The following is a 22,643-nucleotide window of genomic DNA, read 5'->3' on the forward strand; positions in this document are numbered from 1 at the left end:
AGTTATGCATGAACATGTAACACAAATTTCTTTAAAATGCGATGCATCTATTCGTAGAAGAAGTGGAGGATAAATGATAGGAGTTAAAGGGGGGTGAATTTAATTCTTTTTTATATTTTATTAGCATTCATTGTCAATCCCTTTATATATAAGCTTCAAATTCCGCTGATTGGAGACAAAGTGATTAAGTTTCCTGCAGGCAACAACAGCTGTGTGTATTTTGTCGCTATTTTTAGCCCGAGCTCGTAGCAACAACGGGGAGGGAAAGGAGAAGGGAAGTGAGGAGTGAAGCATGTTTCATTTAAGCGTAGTTTCTCTCTGTTACAAGCTGTGTTGTGTTCTTGTGCTGGAAGAACGTGTTATTGAAATCGTGAAGAACGTGTTTGCCCTCCTGCATAATGGCAACGTGCTACCACCGATTCCGATTAGATATGCACCTTAATGAAAGAAACATATGATAACATGAAACAAGTATTATTGCGATTGAACTATGATAAGTTTAAACGGCAGATTTCCGGGGATCTGAAAGTCATAGGCATATTACTTGGGCTACAACAGGGCTATACCAAATACTGTTGCTTCCTGTGCCTCTCTGATAGCCGCGCCAAAGCACTTCATTATAAAAACAAAGATTGGCCTAAGCGTCAATCATTTGAACAAAAACCTTACAATGCTCTGCACGAAGCACTTATCAAATCCAAGAACATAATTCTCCCTGCTCTTCATGTAAACCTGGGCCTAATGAAAAACTTTGTTAAGGCCATGGACAAAACTGGGGAAGCATTTCTCTATTTGCGCGAGAAATTCCCACGTCCTAGTGAAGTGAAAATAAAAGAGGGGATTTTTGTGAGTACTCATACGTAAACTGCACAAAGATGAGCATTGCAACACAATCATGAAAGGTGATGAAAAGTTAGCTTGGGATGCCTTTGTTTAACTATCTACAAACTTTTTAGGAAATAAGAGGGCAGAAAACAATGAGGATCTTGTTGTAAGTCTTCTGTACTGCAACGATAGACTGTGATGTAACGTCCTTAGAGTTACATTTCTTAGATTCCCACTTGGACTTATTTTCTGACAACTGTGATGCTGTAAGCGACGAGCACGGGGAACACTTCCACCACCAAATTTCGGACATGGAAATGAGATACCAGGGAAAGTGAAATGCATCAATGTTGGCCGATTAATGTTGGACACTAAGCAGAGAATCACCAGCAGAAAACTACAAACGCCAGGCAAAGCGGTTGCGCCTTCAGTGACCTTTCTCCGAGGGATAACAACAAGGTAAATACACGGATAAGCTTATATTGACAATAACGTAAAACTATCATAACCTTTTAACTAGATCCATTAACATTTTCGTTATCAGCACAACCCAAAAACATAAAGATTGGCTGCTCTCATACCAGTTGCAGAAAAAAAAGTAAAATTTTGTTAGATAGTGTAATCGATGATGCTTCTGTAACATGAAATCAGTTCATTAGTGCAAAAAACTGTTCCACACAATGTGATATCCAACGCACTAGATTATGTACCTTTGAGGTATAAATTTTATGCCACGATCAGACACAACCCTTCGTTTATGTGTTCCCGACCGACCTACGGAGGAAAAATATCCTAAGGCGAAAAGAAAGTTTAATTTCTCGCATAGAAAACAGGCTCCACTATAAAAACACTATTTTTGAACATAGTTTTCTCTTGGTTAGATAGGTTATTTTTATTTATTTCACTTTTATTCAACAAATATCATAAAGTGAAAGGATTTTCAATTATTCCTTGCAATTATTTCCTATAAACCTGTTCTTCCCGTGCGATACTAACAATGGACATATGCAAACAATGACAGCTAGATGTTTATGAAAACTGGTACAGCCACATACATAAGTATTTGGACCGCATACTGTTATAATTCCATTACATGGGTCCAGGTCATTTGCAGTTGTGAGAACGCCTAGACAGATGCAACCAAACTTACACGTAACTTTTCTCGGCACTGACACCAATTGGTAGCACTGACAAGTAACACTTCCCAAGTGTAACGCTCATGAAATAAAAGAATACGTGTTTCTTTTTTTAACTTCTGAGGAAAAACGTTTTAGGGACCAAAGCCCCCACCCAAAATTTTGATAGTTGATTCCCGAAAGGCAAAAACAAGTGGCCCGAAGTGAACGAAATTGGGCACAGATATTGTAGACGTAAAATGAGGGAATACGTGTTTCGTATTTTCCTGGAAAAAACGGTTAGGTTGGGCACGGACCCCTTCAAAACTTTGATCACGAAATATCAAAAGTGCTAATAACAGTATGTCAGATGTGCTCAAAGGATATAAAAAATTGGAACGAAACTTTGTGTATGGAAAATAAACGAACACGGGTTTTTTATTCTCTGCAGAAAACTGGTTTTAGGGGGCAAAAGCCCCATCGAAAATTTTGGAATTTGACGCCCGAAAGGCAAGAAGAAGTGTTCAGAAGTGAACGAAATTGTGCATAAATCTTGGAGACACGGGATGGGAGCAACAGGATTGCGCACACTATAGATGCCGAATTGCGCACAGATCTCTGTTGGTCTTTCTGAACACAGATTTTTGCCCAACGTTGCCACAATGCTAGATTTATAATCTGTGCGCAAAGAAGGTTTTCCTTCAGACTAGGATAGAAACAGAAATTAGAAATACAATTCATATTATATTGAGCTAGGTGAGAAATAAAATAAATATATAATATAATTTGGTCAGTAGATACAAGAAGTCATGATACCTCCAAATTTACAATCCAAATGTTAAAATATTTCTTGTCTCATAATCTGAATCCGTTCGGAGTTCTAGTACCTATTTTTAGGTGCTAAATTAGCGTCTTCATTATTCGATTAGAAAAGAACCAATGAAGCTTTTTACTTTTTTTCAAGTCTAGAGGCACTGTAGAACACGTTACGTATGGTTTCACGCCTTCCTGCGTCGAGACATAGGAGGTGATGACATCATAACTTTAAATTTTTTTGTTAGGCATATTTTCATTATTTTTTGGCGGGCTTACTTTCGCACCTAGAAGATTGAAATTTTGTACAAACATTCAATCCACCGAGTACTATTTATTAGATTTTTTCAGATCTCTGCGTTAGCACAAGGTGGATCCAGAGGGGCAAAAAGGTAAATAAAAGAGATTTTGTGGTTTAAAAAATCCCTTTTTTTCGCGATTTTCACTCCTGAGAAACATGATGGAGGCATGTGAAGGGTCCGTTTGAAAGGCATTTTTATTCTGTAAATAATAAAGGGCAAACTATGATTCTAGGATATATAGGGATGTCTCAGGAAATGCTCTGCCTGAGATCAAGGTATTTTACAGTAACCTGGGGCATTGTGGGGATTATTGATATTTTTCCCGCCCTGACTGTTCAAGATAAAAGCTTGAAATTTTGTACAGGCATTTAATACACCACTTAGTGTTTTCCAATTGAGTTTTAGATCTCTGCATTAACACAGTGGGGGTCCAGAAGTTCTCAAAAATTAAAAAAATGAAAAGAAATATTTTCAAAGAAAAATCCCGATTTTTCTCAAAATTTCCCGACTCAGGGACATGATATGGAGATGTGAATGGTACCATTTGAAAGGTTGCTCTATTGTAAAAAGAAAACGAGGTATGAACCGTGATCCTATGATAAATAGGGATGATGCTGTAGCCGCTTGACTGAAAGTCTCTAATTTACCTTAAAAAGCCGGAATCTATAAGGGTTAAGCATTTCATACTGCTTCAATATAATGTTATGTTTCTTTAAATCTTCCTTTTGTTTCTGGTTGTATCTTCAACAAAGAAGAGATTACCTGATAAATATCTGGACCAAGTGAATAGAATTATTAATTGTAATGTTTGTGAAATGTTTCCGCCCTATTTTCGTTCGAGGAGCTACTGAGGGTTCTGAAGCCCATATTCTAGGTGGGAACCAATAAAACAAAGCAAACATTTATGATGACATTCTTAATGTTAATAATAATAATAATAGTAATATAGTATACATACTTTCCACTACTAGCCAAGTTTTAGGGAAAAATTGAAAATTGAAAAAGTGAATAATTTTCTCCATTGTCGTAAAGTTTTGCTTTGGTAAATTTATTGAGGTATGTCGTTAACGTCTGGTCATATAATAGGATACTCGTTACAATAATATGTGCGGTACAATAAACTTAAATTACAATATTATTAATATAATACAACGATGTGAGTAAACTACTTCCTCATACTAATTACACTGCATTCCAATATAATCCTTGCAAAATTACACGATTTACTTATTAATAATATGGCATCTATCAATATATATCTTAAATCACTTTCCTAAATCTAGTTAGAATATATAATTACAAACAGTATTATGTAGCTATCTACAAGTTTTATTACATACACTACGACTATGCACAGTAAATGCTATCATTGTTCGTACCTAATGTTACTCGTACAAGTTAGGACGATAATCTTAGCTTCTTTATTTATAAATAGTAACTTTTCTCCATCATAACTCAACCCAACTTCTCTTTCAATCACTTACTGAAGCAGTCTCTGTAATATTTCTCAGACGAACTGATGTGAGATCTTTCTTTTTTTCGAATGCAGTATATAGCTTCTCTATCCTTATGTGTTAACTCCTCTGTATTTTCTATATTAGCTCAATCCTAGTAATTTTATTCGGCCCTTGGTTCGGGTATTCCGCTGTTCTTTTCTTACAGATTTACATAACACAAGAGAAAATATTTTCCATCTGACAACATTGCTTAATTTTTCTGTGCGCAATCCTGTACATAATGACAGCTTGTCGATGACTTATCAGGTAAAACTGATAAAACTGTAAAAGTGTGCGCAATCTCATTGCAGCCACAAAATGAGGGAATACGGGTTTGGTATTTTCCTTTAAAAAGAAAAAAAAGGTTGGGTGGGGTACGGTCCCCTCCAAACCTTTGATCACGAAATATCAAAATTGCAATTAAAAGTGTATCTCATATGTATGTTAAGGACATGAAGAATTGCAACTTTGTGTAGTGACAATGCGCAAAAAATTAACGAATATGGGTTTTCTATTTTCTGCGGAAAAATTGTTTTAGGGGGGGAAGCCTCCACCCAAAATTTTGAAATCTGACGCCCGAAAGACAAGAAGAAGTGGACCGAAGTGAATGAAATTGTGCACAGATATTGTAGACATAAAATGAGGTATTACGGGTTTCGTATTTTCCTGGAAAAGAGCGGTTGGCTGAGGCACGGACAGGAATGTAATGAAGGGTATACGCGAGTATATGGCGTATACAAACCTCTAATTTTTTGAAACTATCGTATAGCCACTTAAAATTTAGGAAGTACGCGGGACGCACTAGGGATGCGCTCGAGTCGAGACATGTCTCGAATCTCGACTCGACTCGACTCGAATTCGAGTCGAGATTCGAGTCGAGACACACTTTGTAAAATTCGAGACGAGTCGAGACAAACGTATTTCTCGACTCGAATTTTCGAGTCGAGACACGAGTCGAGTCGAGACGGCTCTTAAAAATCTCGACTCGACTCGAATGTCTCGAAAATCTTTCTATAATTTTTAATATTATTTTGAAGAAAGTATTCACTCAGAAACAGCCTTGAAACCAATTCCAGCTTTTATTCCTTCAGAAAGGTACAGAACGCATAAAATTAATAGTTAATCTTTAAAGATCAAGATTTAATTTTCAGCTCAATTCAGTTAATTAGAACTAATAGTTAATGTCGTTATATTTGATTGTACTGCAAATATAATAATAATAATAATAATAATAATTGATTATCTAGTTTGTATAAAACTGTTATCCGTAATCTAAATCTAGTTTGTATAATACTATTGCGATAAAGTGAACTTCATAAATTCTCTCAATGAGCAGTTGGTAGTCTATAGTAATTTAGCATAGTTATAATTATTGTGTTTTCGTTCCCATGAACGCAATAGGGTTACGTAACTTCTGGATTATTCGCTTGCCCAACTATTCTGAGGCTTTAATATGTTGCAGCATATCACGAGCTACGGATAATATATAATGTAACATTTGTTGTACATCACATATTATGATACGAGACTATTTTACATAGTATATCCTATCTAATATAAATAAAATAAAGAGTTTGTTTGTGTGTTTGTCTGTCTGTCTGTGTGCGACCTGGGGACCAGACGAGTGGACCGAGAGTTCCCAAAATTTGGTCACGGGTACCTTAGTCCAGGCCCCAGATCAAGACGAAGCGTTTTTTTTAAATTTCGAACCAGGGGGGTCTCGGGGGGGAAGTTTACTAGGACCGACCTGGGGACCAGACAAGTTGACCGAGAGTTACCAAATTTTGGTCACGGATACCTTGGTCCATATCCCAGTCTAAGGCGAAGCGTTTTTGTCAAAATTGGAACCAGGGGGTCTCAGGGGGGCGTTTAGCGAGACATGTAGTAAAAGTAATCCAAATTGATCGACATTAGTGTCAAATCCATAGTTTTCACGGTCGCTGAGATCAATGGTGACACTTCCATCAGCGATGACTTGCAAATTCAGCTACTACTGTATGCGGGCCGGGTGTCAGCGGGTGAGGAATACCGAGACATGTATAAATAGCCCATATTGATTGATACTAGTGTCAAATCCATAGTTTTCGCGGTCACTGAAATGAATGGTGATACTTCCACAGGTGTTGACTTCCAAATACAGCCCCCATGCGAAGAATGGGTATATTAAGCTAGTATTACAATAAATGGACTGCTTGGATGCCAAGAACTAGTACAGATAAGTATCATTCACTTCTATGAATAGGTATTTTTTAAAAGGATTTTTGTAAACACTAAGTTATAAAACAATGAACTACATACAGTAGTTATGGTTTCGGTTCCCAACATAAAAGAAATATGGATTGTTCATGAGATATTGAACTTCAACTTTCACTCCTGAAAAATTTCAATTTTGGAGTTAGGCCACTTGGCATCAAAGCAGTTCACTGTAAGATAAATACATTCCGCACATTAGTAACATAGTTGTTCAGGGGCCTTCGATTTCCATTCTCTCAAATGAAAGCTGAACGATTGCTTGATACATGCTGACTATATAGGAGAAATAGTGTATTAAGTTTTCGAGCTTTGGTGCGTATCCGTATTTACACTCTGATATAACTTTAAGTTCACACTCAAATCGAGCTAATTGTTTAATGCATTTCGAAAGCTTTTGTTTTTGTGCAGCTCATTAAGGAAAATCTATTTCATAATCGTAACATTTATGTACTAAGAAACTATGAACGTAAAGTGGACTTGACCTAGCCCCGTGGCCGCTGTGACTCAGTGGCACAGCTCTCACCCTTGGTGTATGAGGACTCTGATTCTGTGTGTGTGTGTGTGTGTGAACTCCGCGGCTAGTGTACGCGTCTTTGCCGTGGAAGACTCGGGCTCAATTCCCGGCGCAAGCTCATGTAGTTCGGATTCCACGTAAATCAGTAGGTCTACATTTCATATATCTTCGCTGCTAAAAGAGACGGTAAAGTCAAAATCAACTCAACAATATAAATGTGTGTGTGCTTATGTGAATTTCCTCGTGGCTGTATGGTTAACACATACGCCTTGATCGCGGGAGACTCTGGTTCGATTTACGGTGGAAGCTCATGAAGTTGTTACCGGTATCCCACTTTAAACTGTAGATCCATGCCTCATATGACCATAGATATAATATGGTACAGAGTAAAACAGGCATAGAAATTTAAGCTTTTTAGGCTAACTTAATCTTACATATAATGCAACTAGCTTGGCCAAGTTATAATGGAGGAAATGCTATCATTGCAACACTCTGAGAATAGAAAATGTTCGTCAGGTATTACTATCCCCCCCTCTCCTGCAGAATGAAAACCCTGACTAAAACTCAATATATATATATATATATATATATATATATATATATATATATATATATATATATATATATATATATATATATATAACTATTTTGTGTAATGTAACAAACAGTGGCGGATAGTATTCATGTTTCCTTGCAGAGGTCCTTACAAGGGTTCGCTTCCATCTCCCTCTCCCCAAGAACTAAAATACATTAAAAAAATGCTATTACTTGTTAATCTTGTACAAAGGACGCAATTAAAGTCCCAGTGTAACACCCCTTCACATTTAGATTTTTCCCCTGGAAGAAAACCAGTTATTATTATTTCTTGATTTCTCAGTCTCACCTACATAAACATACGAATAGAATTACAGGATAGGAGTGCTTGCACGTGACATCGAACTATATTTCTCATCAAATGTGTCACAGATGAAAATTTCCGTTTGTACTGCCTCTATTTTCTGGTACATATGTTTCATTTATGTTATGTTGCTAAAATTCGTTAGGAAACAAGTACAGACTGCGCCTGTGTGCCTGACAAAACGTAAATGTACTGGATAATTATTTCTTCACTTTCTTCCAGAAAAAAAAGTAGCCCATCTCATGTCGGCTAACAAAAGGAGGTAGCGGACCAAAGATAGCCGTTGTTTACCTAAGGCCGTTACACAGCAGGGGTTTCATTCAGTCAGAGGGAAAAGAAAAAATAATTTAAGGTTTCTACATTTGTTTTGAACTGCAATATACTTCTTCCTTTTATTTTAAGAACCATTTCCTTCTCATTTGTCTGCATCAGAAAAAAAAATGCAAAAAAAATCATTAGAATGTGCCTATTTACCCAAAGTACGTACTAGATCACTAGTTCAATAGTAAAATCACTAAATCTAGTACGAAATCATAAATGTGGCATCCCTGGGTTGGAGCAAAAGTAATAGTTGGAGTAAAAACTAGTCCGTATTTCTACTGCGTTCTGTTGTTGAATTCACAGAAATGTTCAAAAATAAATTCAAGAAGTAAAACACGATCCTACAAAAGACTGTTTACTTGCTCACTGGTTTTCGTATTGTGAACTGAAACTCAAGTGCGCAGTCATGTTGAATACTTCTGTCCCTTTCTACTTTACAACTTGAGGTGGGATGAGGGTCAGAATAGATCTAGTGATATACCGCTAAAGGAAGTGCTTCAGTACAGAGTCGAAAATGGTGTGTATTGTTTATACTATTTACAATGTTACCCCCCCCCCCATAAAATATAAATTCACCCTTTCTCCCTTCCCTTTTTCGAATACAATGAACCGACTCTTTTGCTGAAGAAAGATACTAAAAGAAAATTGAAACATCTGTGTCTAAACTTTCTTTGAAGCGCAGTCTTTTGTATTTGTAAGGTTTTGCGAGTGTTTTCGAGATAGCCAAATCTTTTACCATGGACTCCTCCTGCGAACTGACCGTGAGTAAACACCCGATCTCGCTGTGCTCAATTTCTCTCGCACACGTGAAATGGGTTTGTTGTTTCCAAAACAAATAGGAAGTTACCTTGTACTTTTGCATTTCTGCACGCACACAGGTACCATTGTTGTTTTAATGATCAGAAGAAATATCAAAACCATCCGATATATATGATACGAAACAGCTAACAGAGGGAGGCAAAGATAAAAGTAGGCCTATACCAAGTTTTCCGCGTGGTACCATTATGGAGAATAAATATTTGATAAAGTCACGTAGATGCGCTTAAACCTATTCCATCTGTCCTTATAACTTTTCTGGTCTCATCAATTTCTCAGGAGAATACGTACAACATATGTCCAAATTCCATATATACTCTTTCTAAACTAATGAGTAAACTCATTAAGAACACCAACTGATATCAATAAACAGGAAAGAAAACAATACTTTATACTTCTATCATTTTGTACACATCTCTATGAAGCATAGTTTGTTTCTTTTCGAAATAGCTCCTTCGTGTCACAGCTGTGGTTAGTTTTGTTTTGTGTTAGGATGAAAGAGAGAAATGCAATATTTGCTTCGCGGTGAAGTTATATATATTATTAAGATGAGCGGTGATAAGCGAGGTTTAATAAAGAGTGCCTTTCGGATGCACAATTTAACGGGTAGTTGCAGTCCGTGTTGAGAATCGAACCAAAGCTATGTAAGACATGTTATGATAAATCCAAAAGGTGTGTTGTATCGGTGCAGTACCAGTTTTTCACGTTTTTCAGAATGTTCCAAAACCTAAAGAATAATCTTTAATTTCTGATATTTTAGTCGTCACAAATTACAATTTTATAATGTAGTCAATGTTTATAATTACTGGGCAGTTGGGCGTTTAAACTAATGACATCATAATAAAGTCAAAACCATAATTTTGAGTTGAATTGATTCTGAGTTTAACGTCCCGTTCAGCAGCGAGGCTATGTGAGACGTGGACCTACTGATTAACATGGAATCCGAACCACATGAACTCCCACCGGGAATCAAGCCCAGGTTTCCCACGCCAAAGGCAAGTATGCTAACAGTTAGCCACGAAGGAGCTCCACCATAATTTTAGTGGGCGATAAGAAATATCTCGCCAGTGATTTTACAATAAATAAAATTTTATAAGTATTAAAGAATAGTGGTAAGAGATTTTATAATAGCTCTTTTTTTATGAGATATGAGTATTTTTTTAAAAAAACAACAACTAAAGAATAGGTTGGCGGAACCAAAAAAGACTCGTAAAATAAACTTTTTTATAAATACATACGCACCTTACTCACCTTTTATAATTGCCATACTTACGTTCTCCATAAAAACAGAAATTCTCTTTTAGTGATACTTTACACAAGATCATGAAGTGGGTTCAAATTTAATTAAAGGCAAAATACAATACAATAATCCACAAATATTGCCTCAAGTGAGTTTAAAGATTTCTAAACACTAGTGCGAAACCGGGCTCTGCCGTTGCGATCGATTTACAGGTCTTGAGACGAAAGTAAGAAGGGACTTACGCACACAGTAAGTAAAAACAATTAATATGCCTGTAACTTTCCCCCAAATGGGTGTATCTTAAAACTAACCTCACCATTATTTTTCTAATTAAATTCTAGCCCGAAATTATGTATCATATTACCCTATTCCCATTTTGAAAACTTTACCTTAATTCAAAATGGCGGATTTCAAGATGGCTGCCATCAAGGTCATATCTACCATACGACTTCTCCCCAGGACTTATATGTATCCACATGGTTTTTCTTCACTTTTCTTCATTAACGCTCCGTTTACAAAGGGTAGTAAGGGACTTCTGTAGTAATTCCTAATAACCACATCACAATTCTTAAAAGTTATTAAAAAAAATAGAAAACATGCACCATGGCAAAAATTTGTCATCACAAGTAATGATGCATACATGCCTTCTATCAGCAAAAAAAGTTTCATTGAAATTGGAGCCGGACATTTGAGTGATGTCCCTTGTGGGGTGTGATTGAAAGTGACGTCAGAACACATCGCCCCCCTTCCCGGAATTTACGGGAATTAAGTGACCTGAGTGAGCACATGTGGTGCCAGCTCTCTCCAGCGACCTATCAAGGATCATTGCGTGTATGCCAAGACGTGTCGCCGTTTTTATCCATGCCAAAAGTCGACATACTCACAATTAGGTAGGTAGTCATGATGGTCTGGCTGATGTGTGCGTATATTTTAACTCGTACATTTTGTCTCGACTCGAATTTCGAGACGTCTCGACTCGAATTCGAGTCGAGTCGAGACAGAGACTGTCGAGTCGAGACACGAGTCGAGACAGAAACATATTTTCGAGTCGAGACACGAGTCGAGACAACATTTTCTCGAGACGAGTCGAGACAGGCTTAAATCTCGACTCGACTCGACTCGAATGCATCCCTAGGACGCACTTAAAATTTAGTACATTGGATCCATAGTATACTCACTTCATTGGAACAAACAACAACTGCTTTCCATGCACTATATTAAAAAAAAAAAAAACATTAAATAACTGGTCGTCAGGCTGCTTCCGCGGATGATGTGTAAATGCCTTTAAAATGTTTGCGTTTTCGATGTGTGGGAATCGAGTTTTGAGAGAATTCCTTCTTTGATGTAAAACAGCATTCTGAACCTGCAGTAACAGAAACATAAAAATTATAAATAAGGACGCCCCTCAAGAAAGCCCGATTCCTGATAGAGAGTAAGGCATCAACCATCTGTCTTCATGCCTTTCCTCACATGCAATTAGTACACCAAAGCATCTGTCGGGGGAGTGTATGTCGCGGCTTCTATCTTATACGAAAGACATTTACACGCGTATCCGTTTATTGTGTAGATAGAAAGAAAGAAGGGTAAAATAGAAGATAGAAAAGCGCGGTAGAAGAGTTATTTTGATTTGAGAGAGGGTCAAAAAACCTGGGAACCAGGAAAAAAACATTGTCGGTCATGCTGCATGCATAGGAAATTTACATGGCAAAACCACACTGTGAAGGGGTGGCAAAAATCCACGTAAAATAGCTGCTACTATGTAAAAAATAATTTATCTGTATTAAATTAATATGTTAAAATGAATGTAAGTGGGGAGTGTTTTGTTTGTAAGGGACTCTTGTTATTTTTTAACATGCACATGCAAATTTGTCCGTCTTGTTGATCCTTTAACGCTGCTTGTGTCGTCATTTTGTCTGCAGATTTTTTTATACTGCGTTGGCTCCACTGAGGCGTTGCAGAGGAGGAACGTATAACTGTTCATCTGTTGTTAGAATAGGATTGATGGATTGCCGGCAAATTTTGTTGGTAGCTTCTTGTATTGCCCTGTTGATTTGCCGGTCCTATTGTTAAGGTTAAGACTGAAGTTATCCATTTGATGATTCTGTTGGTGACTATGTACATAGCATCATCGATTCATTCTTTGAGTGTTTCTGCAGGTGATTTGTAAAGTTTCTCGTCTTCTTCTTCTTCTTTGCTGGCTCTTTTGGCTTCTTCTTTTTGGTTGCTCTTGTCCTTACTAGAGCCATCGTTCAATTCTCCTTGTTGTTTGCTGTTTCTTCTTTTTCATTAAGCTGGTCTTCTGTTATTATATTCACGGCTATGGATCGAGTTTGACGTGGTCTTCTTGGGCAATTGCTATTTCCTGTTCTGTGGCCTGTTTTTCTATAGGTTGCGAATCTTGGAGCACGATAGAGGGTCAAGCCGACGGAAAGCAATGCTTATTTCTCCAGGAAGCAGTGTGTGTAAGTGTGTGTTGAAGAAATTTCTTTATTTGCACAACAGGCTCTTCTCTTTAGTGCAGGATTATCTTAAAAGACTATCCTGCTATTATCACTTAAAATGAGTCTCTTATTCTTCTGGCGTCTAACTGCTTCAAATCTGTCTTCTCAGCGCTGCAGCATTGCAAACTTCTCGATGAGTAGCGACTGCTTAGTTGTCACCGTTAGGTATCCTCAGTCGTAAGAAGTTCCTCGATGACAGCTCCATCGTCTCTTATCAGATCCCAGATCAATCCGCAAAATCAGATGCAAAATTCTGTTCAGTAAAAATTCTGTTCTCAACCTCCAGTGTTTTTTCCTTAAGATGTTATATGCGATGTCCCTAACTTCTAAAAACTGACCTTTGGTATTATTTTATAAAGCTAAACTGTTTTCAAATGTTTTTCATGGAAACTCTTAAAAACTCTTTTGTTTCTAAAGATCAGCGGGAGATAGAGTTAAGGGTGAGGAGTAGGACCTATACTCAAGGGGTGACAGATTATATTGTGGTCTTTGAGAATCGCTGTGTTCCTATTGGTTGTTTTTGTTGGCCAATGGCGTGCTCTGATTTTGCTGGTGGAAACTGCTATCTGATTGGCTGATGGTTCTTTTCGTACTGAGAAGCTGGATCCAGATCTCAGGTAGATGATAACCTTCGTCTCTGGTGATGGATGGCTTGTATGTACGGATGAATCAAGATTCATGTATTTTCCTGTCCCAGAACTGTTTGCTTTTCTTTAGTACTTCAATTTGGTCCCACATGGCCGTATGATTGTATTGTATGCAGTGTTCGGCTATTGCAGATTTTTCAAGTTGTTTAAGTCTGGTGTGTCGCTGGTGTTCTTTCATTCTGTCTTCAATGTTCCTTCCTGTTTCACCTATGTAAGTAGCGTTACATTCACAGGTGATCCTATAGATGCCTGGTGTCTTTAATTCCAATGAGTCTTTTGCACTTGGTAGTAAACTCCTGATCTTCGGTGGAGGGCAGTGTACAGTCTTGATGTTGAATTTCTTCAATAGTCTTGCTAGTTGGTTGGAGGTTTTTCTCATATATGGAATAAGTGCAATATTTTCCTTGTGTGCAATTTTCCTTGTTGTCCTCTTTTGTGGTGCAATTTCTGCTGCTGTATTTTCTCATGGCTGTGTAGATCTGTTTCGACGAATATCCGTTGAATTTGAATACCGTTTCCAGGTGAGACAGTTCTGTCCTTATATTATCTGGATCTGCTATTTGGTATGCTCTGTGTATTAGAGTATTTAACACCCTCATCTTTTGTGCAGGATGATGAAAACTGGTAACATCGAGGTAGAGATCAGTGTGTGTGGGTTTCATGTAGATTGAATGGCCTAGACTTCCATCTGGTTTCTTGTATACGAGTACGTCCAGGAACGAAATTCTTCCTTCTGTTTCTGTTTCCATTGTGAACAGGATGTTGCGGTGTATAGAATTCAGATGCTGCAGGAATTTGTCGAGTTTCTGTCTGCCATGGGGCCATATGACGAATGTGTCGTCTACATATCTGTAGAATACTGTAGAATCTGTAGAATACTATTCTACATATCTGTAGAATACAAACCTATTAATGTTGTGGGCTTTGCCTGCTCTTCTTGTGTATGGATGACTTTAAAGAATATGATTCAGATTTACCTAAGATGATTAATTCTGCTTTCAGTATAAAATCCTATCTACACAAAATATATTTATCTCCTTAACTTCCAGAACATTCTGTCCGCAATAAACACATCAACAGAAAATATACACATTGGACAAAGTAGCCGTTTAAAGGCTAGACGTCCCTCCACCGTTTTTTGAGGGGGGGGAAGGAGACAGACTTGACTTGGCTTGACTCCGATCTTTTGACAATCCTTATAGATAATGAAATGACTGTATTCCTAACGTCGGATGTCAATACCTTCACCTAACTGATAGCCCAAGGAGACTTACAAAACTTATAAAGGTTATTACGGCATTTCCGACTTGATGACGAAGATGTCAGAGGAATAACGTCCTTCGTTAAAGGCATTGGAAAGGAGACTACTTGGGGCCTACTAGTTAGGTACCATTCTGACATTTGTCTGGTGCGAATGAAGAAAAACCTCTCTTAGGATGGCTGATCTGCAAAGGTTTTTTTCACACCTTCTTGACTGGTTTATAATTATTATTGGAATTTACATCTCTGTGAACGACCCAAGTAGATACAGAATTTCTCAAATTACGGCAAGGTCTCATAGATAATTGTGGATTGAATATGGCATTTCTCAAAAGTACAGGTAAGGTTTCCATTAAATTTCGTCATACTGCTTCTTCTAACACTATTAGTCTTTGCGCTATTAGTGCTCATAACTCGGAAAGGATACCACTTTCGACTTCGGTGTAATAAACTTGTTTTTCTACTTCCAACCTCCAAGCGTATACCCACCTAAAAATTAGCATTACATCACTGGGCACGGACCTTCTAACCGTTGATTACGAAATATCAAAAGTGCAAATAAGTATACGTCAGAAATACCTAAAGAATATGAAGAATTGCAAGGAAACTTCGTATAGGGACAATTTGCAAAACAAAAAACGAAACCTGTTGGAATTTGGGCGGAAAAACAGTGTTGGGGCCTAGGCCCCCTCAGAAGAAAGTAGATATTACCGTAATAGCGCAAGAAGGAGTGGAACAAAGCAAATGAAAGTAAGTGTCGATATTATATATGTAAAATAAGGCCTTTCGTGTTTCTTAAGTATCCGTAACCGATTTGCTTGGATGTGGCACATCAGCAGTAAACAGGAAATAAATCGACACATTTTTTTTGTTTGGTAAAAGACGCCTCCTGAAATACTATAAAATACACTATACTGTTTGTGGTGTTGATCTGCCAAATTTGAAGAAATCGGATGGAAACAGTTGTGAAACACGAAAGGTCATATTTTACATATCCAATATCTACAAAAAAAATTCTTTCGCTACGGTCCACTCCTTTCAGCATCCAACTCCTCGGTCGACCCAACTTTTTTTTGTCAGGAAAATACGAAAGAGGTATTCCCTAATTTTATGTCTACAATATTTGTGCACAATTTCATTCACTTCAGTCCACTTCTTGCCTTTCGGGCGTGAAATTTCAAAATTATTTGGATGGGGGATTTTGCCCCTTAAAACTGTTTCTCCGCAGAAAATAAAAAAAAGGTATTCGTTTATTTTTTGCATATTGTCACTCCCCAAAGTTCTAATTCTTCATGTGCTTTAAGCACATCTGACATTCTGTTATTAGCACTTTTGATTTTTCATGACCGAGGTTTGGAGGGGTGTGTACCCCACCTAACCGTATTTTCCAGAAAAATATGAAACCCGTATTCCCACATTTTGTGTCTACAATATTTGTGCACAATTTCATCCATTTCGGTCAACTTCGTCTTGTCTTCAAATTTCAAAACTTTGGGTGGGAGATTTTGCCCCCTAAAACTGTTTTTCTGCAGAAAATAAAAAAACCGTGTTCGTTTATTTTTTGCGTATTTTCCATACGCAAAGTTTCGTTCCAATTCTTCACGTCCTTTAAGAACTTCTGACATACTGTTATTAGCACTTTTGATATTTCGTGATCAAAGTTTCGGAGGGGTCCGTGCCCCACCTAACCATTTTTTTCCAGGAAAACACGAAACAAGTATTCCCTCATTTTACGTCTACAATGTCTGTGCACAATTTCTTTGATTTTGGTCCACTTGTGTTTGCCTTTCGGGCATCAGTTTTCAAAATTTTGGGTGAGGGCTTTTGCCCCTAAAACCGCAGAAAATAAAAAACACGTATTCGCTTGTTCTGTGTGTAGTATCTAGCTGTCAAATTTTATGAAAGTCCGAGTGTTACACTTGGGAAGCGTTACTAGTGAGTTAGGTCTTTATGCAAATAAAATTGTGAGTAGATGACGCACGAAACATTTTTCCATTCTGAGATCAATCTCTGGTTTAGAGCGTGTTGTCCAATGAACATCATATGTTAATCTCAATATTGCTGTGTACATAATGTATTATTTCATTATATATATTGTATATTCAAAGAAATAAAAACACTGATCACACATGAATCAGAAAATGCTTGAAAGTAGACGAAAACATCAAATGTAGAACAACTGCTGGAAATAAGTTTGTAAATTACTGTCTCCATTGAGAGACCTTCTCCATTTCTCCTTATTCAACATCTTTTTCTTTCTAGAGAAGAGAAGATTTTACTTGTCAAACTGAGAGTGCATTGAAATTGAAACAGAAGCACTTGAAAACGTTTCAGGTTGGTCGGGATTCGAACCCGGGTATACCAAATAGAAGTTCAATGCTCTAACCACACACCTACATAATTTTTATTATTCATGTACGGGACTGTATAAGACTTCACAGAAATTTACATAATACGGTTATCTCCATAACTAAACAGTATAACAATACTGACGAGGGAACCTATCCAAGTGCAACTCTGACTTCGAGTCGAGACTATGGCCGTTGGATACCTTGTCCCAAAAGAACATAACACGAAAAATCATACATCCTCGATCGCAACCGTTACGGAGATATAAGCGTGAAAAATTAGAAATTGAGCTCCATACTATACATTACAGTCAGAATCCGGGTCAAACTCAGCGAATACATATCAAATTAGTGTGAGGAGCACAGCACCTTTTGAATGAAAAATTTGTGTCCCCGTGGCACTCGCAGGGTCTCAGGCGGGGTCTAACTCAAAATTTGCAAATGAAACCGGGGCTCAAGTAGCATATAGTATGAAAGCTATTGTTAAATAAAAGAAGATAGAACAAATCTCAACTCTCTACGACAACCCTGTGCAACCGGGCAACTGGTCAAAATGTCAATACAACCTGCATCAGAAAACCTATGACCACGCGTCTAAATCCGTTAAGTTGCGACAATAACAAAAGAGAAAAACACGTTTAAAAGTGCAAGTATTGAAGTAGAGCAAATTGCTGCAGAGTCTCTCTCTCAAAAGCACACTCCGATAGATTTTATTTCTGCACCATTATTCCAGTTTCCTCCAACCCCACTCCTATCCAAGTTGCCTCACAGTTTCAAGATTACTCCTTTTCGTCTTTTATCCGTTGTGCGACTCTGTGAGAGACTCTGCAGCAATTTACTTTACTTCAATACCTTGCACTTTCAAACGTGTTTTTCTGTTTTGTTATTGTCGCAACTTAACGGATTTAGAAGCGTGGCCATAGATTTTTTTGATGTAGGTTGTATTGACATTTTGACCAGTTGCCCGTTTGAACAGGGTTATCGTAGAGAGTGTAGATTTGTTCTATCTTCTTTTATTTAACAATAGCTTTCATACAATATGATACTTGACTCCGGTTCCATTGGCAAATTTTGAGTTGGACCCCGCCTGGGACCCTACAAGTGCCCCGGGGACACAATTTTTTTCATTCAAAAGATGTTGTGTTCTCCACACTAATTTGAATTGTATTCGCTGAGTTTCCTTACTCGACTGTTTCCGAAAAATCTGACCCGGAATCTGATTTTGTAATGTATAATATGGAGTTCAATTTCTAACTTTTCACGCTTATATCTCCGCAACGGTTGCGATCGAGGATGTATGATTTTTCGTGTTATGTTCTTTTGGGACAAGGTATCCAACGGCCATAGTAGTCTCGACTCGAAGTCAGAGTTGCAATTGGATAGGTTCCCTCGTGAGACACGAACATATATATTAAGACTAACATAACCATTGAAAGCACTTCCGAACGGAAGCTAGCAGTAACGAACAGGAAAGGGAGGACTCACTACTTCTAGAAATCTACTAAAATACCGCTTGTCCAACGCAGACGGAAAAAGCGTGTAACGAGTGCGTTTAAGAAAGTCGTAAGAAGTGTGAGCGTCCAACATAGGGCGTAGCGGTTGATATAAACGATGGTGCATGTGACTATAAAAAGAACGGCGTGATGTTTTGTAGGTGGGAAAGAACGAAAATCTGGAAACAAAATGTAAGACACTGTGAAATGATGGAGGGGTCGTCGACAAATTCTTTCTAATAAAGTCGCGAGGCAATTCCAAATAATTGGAGCACCGACGCAACAAGTGTAACGGTGAGACAGCGTGTCTTCTTTGGTACATCTGATGCACTGAGCGTCAGGGAGACGATGCAGCTCAAAGACACAAGCAAGGGCGGGTATTAACTTATGGACCACATGAAACCAGGTCGTCTGGAAATAGGAAGGCAAAACGGGGGCAGAGATGTTGGCCCAAATTTGCGACCAATGAATCTGTGGAAAACGCTGGGGGATACGAAAGAGAGTCGAATCAAAAGTGAAAGACGAAAGTAAATGGTACAAGATCCGTGAAGTATGGCCCTTGGGGCTTAGTGCCACACCAGCATAGGTTCAGTACTGTATTAATGAGAGCATGTAAGACAGGCAACAGTCATAAAATTTGAATGAACGGGTTGTTGAGAGGGAACTCATAACTCGGCCAAAAACAACGGATCCATTGGTATGTAAAGGACTCTGCGTTATAGACTGCTGTATAGAAGTCAAGCATAACAAGATTCCACATTTAATACGTATATTGACCAGTCGTATACCTCCCATAGAACGGGGAAGGTAAAGGGCCGGACATGGGATGTGAAAGAAGAAAAGGCGCCAAATATTCCACCAAAATAAAGATTCAAACCGTTTCGTGTAGATTTCCGGTAATCTGTAAATGCGCACTCTGTACAACAGTTTAGAAACCACATAAATATTGACAAATTGGATTCGATGCAATAAGTGGATACTACGAAATCGCTGAGTATACAACAGGTGACGGATTTCAGTTAATAGAGGTGACCAAATTTCGTCATACCAAGGGGTAGGGTTTGATGTAAAAGGGACACCTAAGAACCGCAGAGAGGAGACATGCGGTATTTGTGGAGTCCCGGTTCGGGATTGGGTAAACGAAAATCATTGAATTGGAGTAGCTGGAATTTTCGTGGATTATAATGTAATTCTGAACAGCAGGCATAGCGCTGTAACAAATTGAAGACACTTTCCATATTCGTTGGAACCACACCGGTGATATAGATGTCATCAGCAAACGCGAAAAGTTCTGGCTAAGAAAACGAGAAGGCCCGGAAGGATGTAATGTTGCCAATTTCCTGAGCAAAGGTTCTAGAACGAGAGAAAATAGGTTAGTTGATAAACTACATTCCTTGCCTAAGACCCCGTTCCATCGGGATAAGATGGGAAAGATGTCCGTTAATTTGAATTCGAAAAGTAGCCGGGAAGTATAAATTCGCAATGACTGCAAGGAATGCTATGAAAAACTGCCAGGCTTCGAGAATCTCCATAAGAAAACTGTGGTCGAGACTGTCGTATGCCTTTTCTAAATCTACGGCTAGAGCACCTGCCGTAACTTGCCGAAAATGGAAGTAGAAAAGCATATCCCGGATAGAGCGAAGGGCATACGTAAGATTATATGTGGAGTGAAGCGCAGCTTGGAACGAACGTATGTAGTGCGACATTAGAGGGCGTAAACGAGCTGTAAGGATTTTCGTGATAATTTAATATCCGAGGGTAATAAAAAAAATAGGCCTAAAGTCTTGAACCACTTTCGCAGAATTGGATTTGGGATGAAAACCATAATTGCCGTGTTTCGACAAAAGGCTTCACCAGATAAGTAAGCATTGAATGAAGACGTGAGATTAGTGCTGAGGTATTCCAATATTGTTTGTAAAACTTAAGAGTCAAACCGTTTTCCCCAGGGGAGCTACGACCCCACACCCATCGATGGGCAGCGAAAATATCATTCGCAGTAATCGGTTGCATAAGAGTCTGTCTATCGTGCTCTGAAAGTGGCTGGGATATCATAGACAGAAAATCCTGGGTCTGGGTAGCATCCACGGGACGCTCGGTCGTGAAATCCGTAGAATAGCGTGTAAGTTCACTTAATATTTGTGTAGTGTCCGTGGTGGACGTTCCGTCTCCCTGAACGGGAGAATTAATAGAACTAGAGCGTCTCTGTCGTAAAAGTAAATTGACTTGGTAAATAGTAGTACTTTCGTTCGGGAAACGGTGATAAAAATCACCTGGCAAATAGGCTTGCAGGGAATCATAGGAATAAATAGTTTTTAAGCGCTGTTTGCAAGGTTTGCAATTTTTGCAAGCGCAAGGAGGGGCTAACCAGAACTTGTAAAGTGCTCGATACAAGAATAAATTTAAATGATGAGCATCAGCACGCGCAATTTTCCGGGCCACTGATAAAAGCTACGAATTTTCGGTTTACAGCAAAGGTTCCACCATGAGCTTCCAGTTGGGTAATATCTATGCATGCGACACCAGTAGAGGAAAAGAGGGGAAAATGCTTCCCGTACCTTGTCTCTTAACATTAACTCATGATTTATCTTCCAATAAGAAGGGCCTCTAGAAGGTGGAAACATAAAAGGTAATTTAAACCTAATTTCAAATGCGGCGTGATCGGAAAAAGGTTGGAAAGAGGCTGTAAAGAGGCTGTCTTTGGTAGAGTATCGCAGCAAAACCTTTAAGATTGAAAGAACACCAAGGGTTTTGCGTCTTGAAACACCAAGGAATTTGTTAGAATTCCCCTACACTTCATCTAATCACCATCCATTAGCAAGTTACTTGATAAAGTATCGCAGCAAAACCTTTGGCATTAAAGGAATTCCAAAGGGTTTACTAAGTGACATATCAATCGATTTGCTAGAAGTTGGTTCTCCGGCGTAAGATCATATGGTGCATATGATCTTATGTCCCTCTCCAGTCAAAGGTAGGCTCTCACATACGGTGGAGACGTTGACGAGGTTGTGGGGCTGTCAACCAACATCTGCCTGCACCAACCTTCTAAATTTGTTTCAAACAATAAATAATATTTTGTCGTTTTCTTTCCAGGTTCACAAGGTGTCTAGAGATGTTTAGACCACATCATTAGTTATGAACGTTACAAGAATTAAAGGCAACAAACGTGTATTGAAAATTGAAGGTATATACTTATTCAAAAGTTATGAGATGAAATCAGTTATCAACTTATCATACATCACTTCCACACACATCTTATGGCAAACTCGGTCATGTTTTGGTACTAGTACCTTAGTTATTCTCCGGTCCGTATGCAGCGTACACGCTTTTTCATCACTTTAGAAAGTTTATCCACGAGTAGTACAATTAAATATTTCATATTTTCGTTACATTTTATACGATATAACATCCAAACAAAAACTTGAATATCTCTTTTAAGATTACTGTTCAACTTATTTCACTAATTAGCATTTATTTGTTTTTCCTAGAATAAGCTAATTTTCTAAGTGAATGATTGTGGTTTACCGACGTTGATTAGATTACTATTGGCCACAACACATTCACTCGCTTTTCCCGTTTACTCTCTCATTTTTCCATTTTCCACTCCTGGAACATTCTCATAAAACAGAGCTCTCTGGTGCAATACTGAATCCTTCTCTTTCGCAAAAACAGAGATCATTTTAGTGGTTTCTAGAGATTTTTAAGTGAAAATGGCCTGCACCTCTTCCGAGAACTCGATAAGATCACAGCTGCGTATTTAAATTATCGACCCCGGGACTCCCAAAACGTGGAGATGAAAAGAAT

The 22,643-nt window shown here is 38.2% G+C and overlaps 1 protein-coding gene across 1 annotated transcript in view; it reads left to right on the plus strand.

Annotated features, from left to right (window-relative positions):
* Nucleotides 1-328: 328 nt before the first annotated feature.
* LOC145662107 (uncharacterized) overlaps nt 329-22,643 on the plus strand; it is a 121,914-nt gene continuing 99,599 nt past the window's right edge. The window contains exon 1 of the mRNA XM_081727440.1: nt 329-1,284. Coding sequence (XP_081583566.1) covers nt 1,187-1,284 — 98 coding nt within the window. The 5' untranslated portion in view covers nt 329-1,186. The remainder of the gene's footprint in view (nt 1,285-22,643) is intronic.

Source organism: Thermobia domestica, chromosome 10 (assembly GCF_964235325.1).
Source record: "Thermobia domestica chromosome 10, izTheDome1.hap1.1, whole genome shotgun sequence".
NCBI lineage: Eukaryota > Metazoa > Arthropoda > Insecta > Zygentoma > Lepismatidae > Thermobia > Thermobia domestica.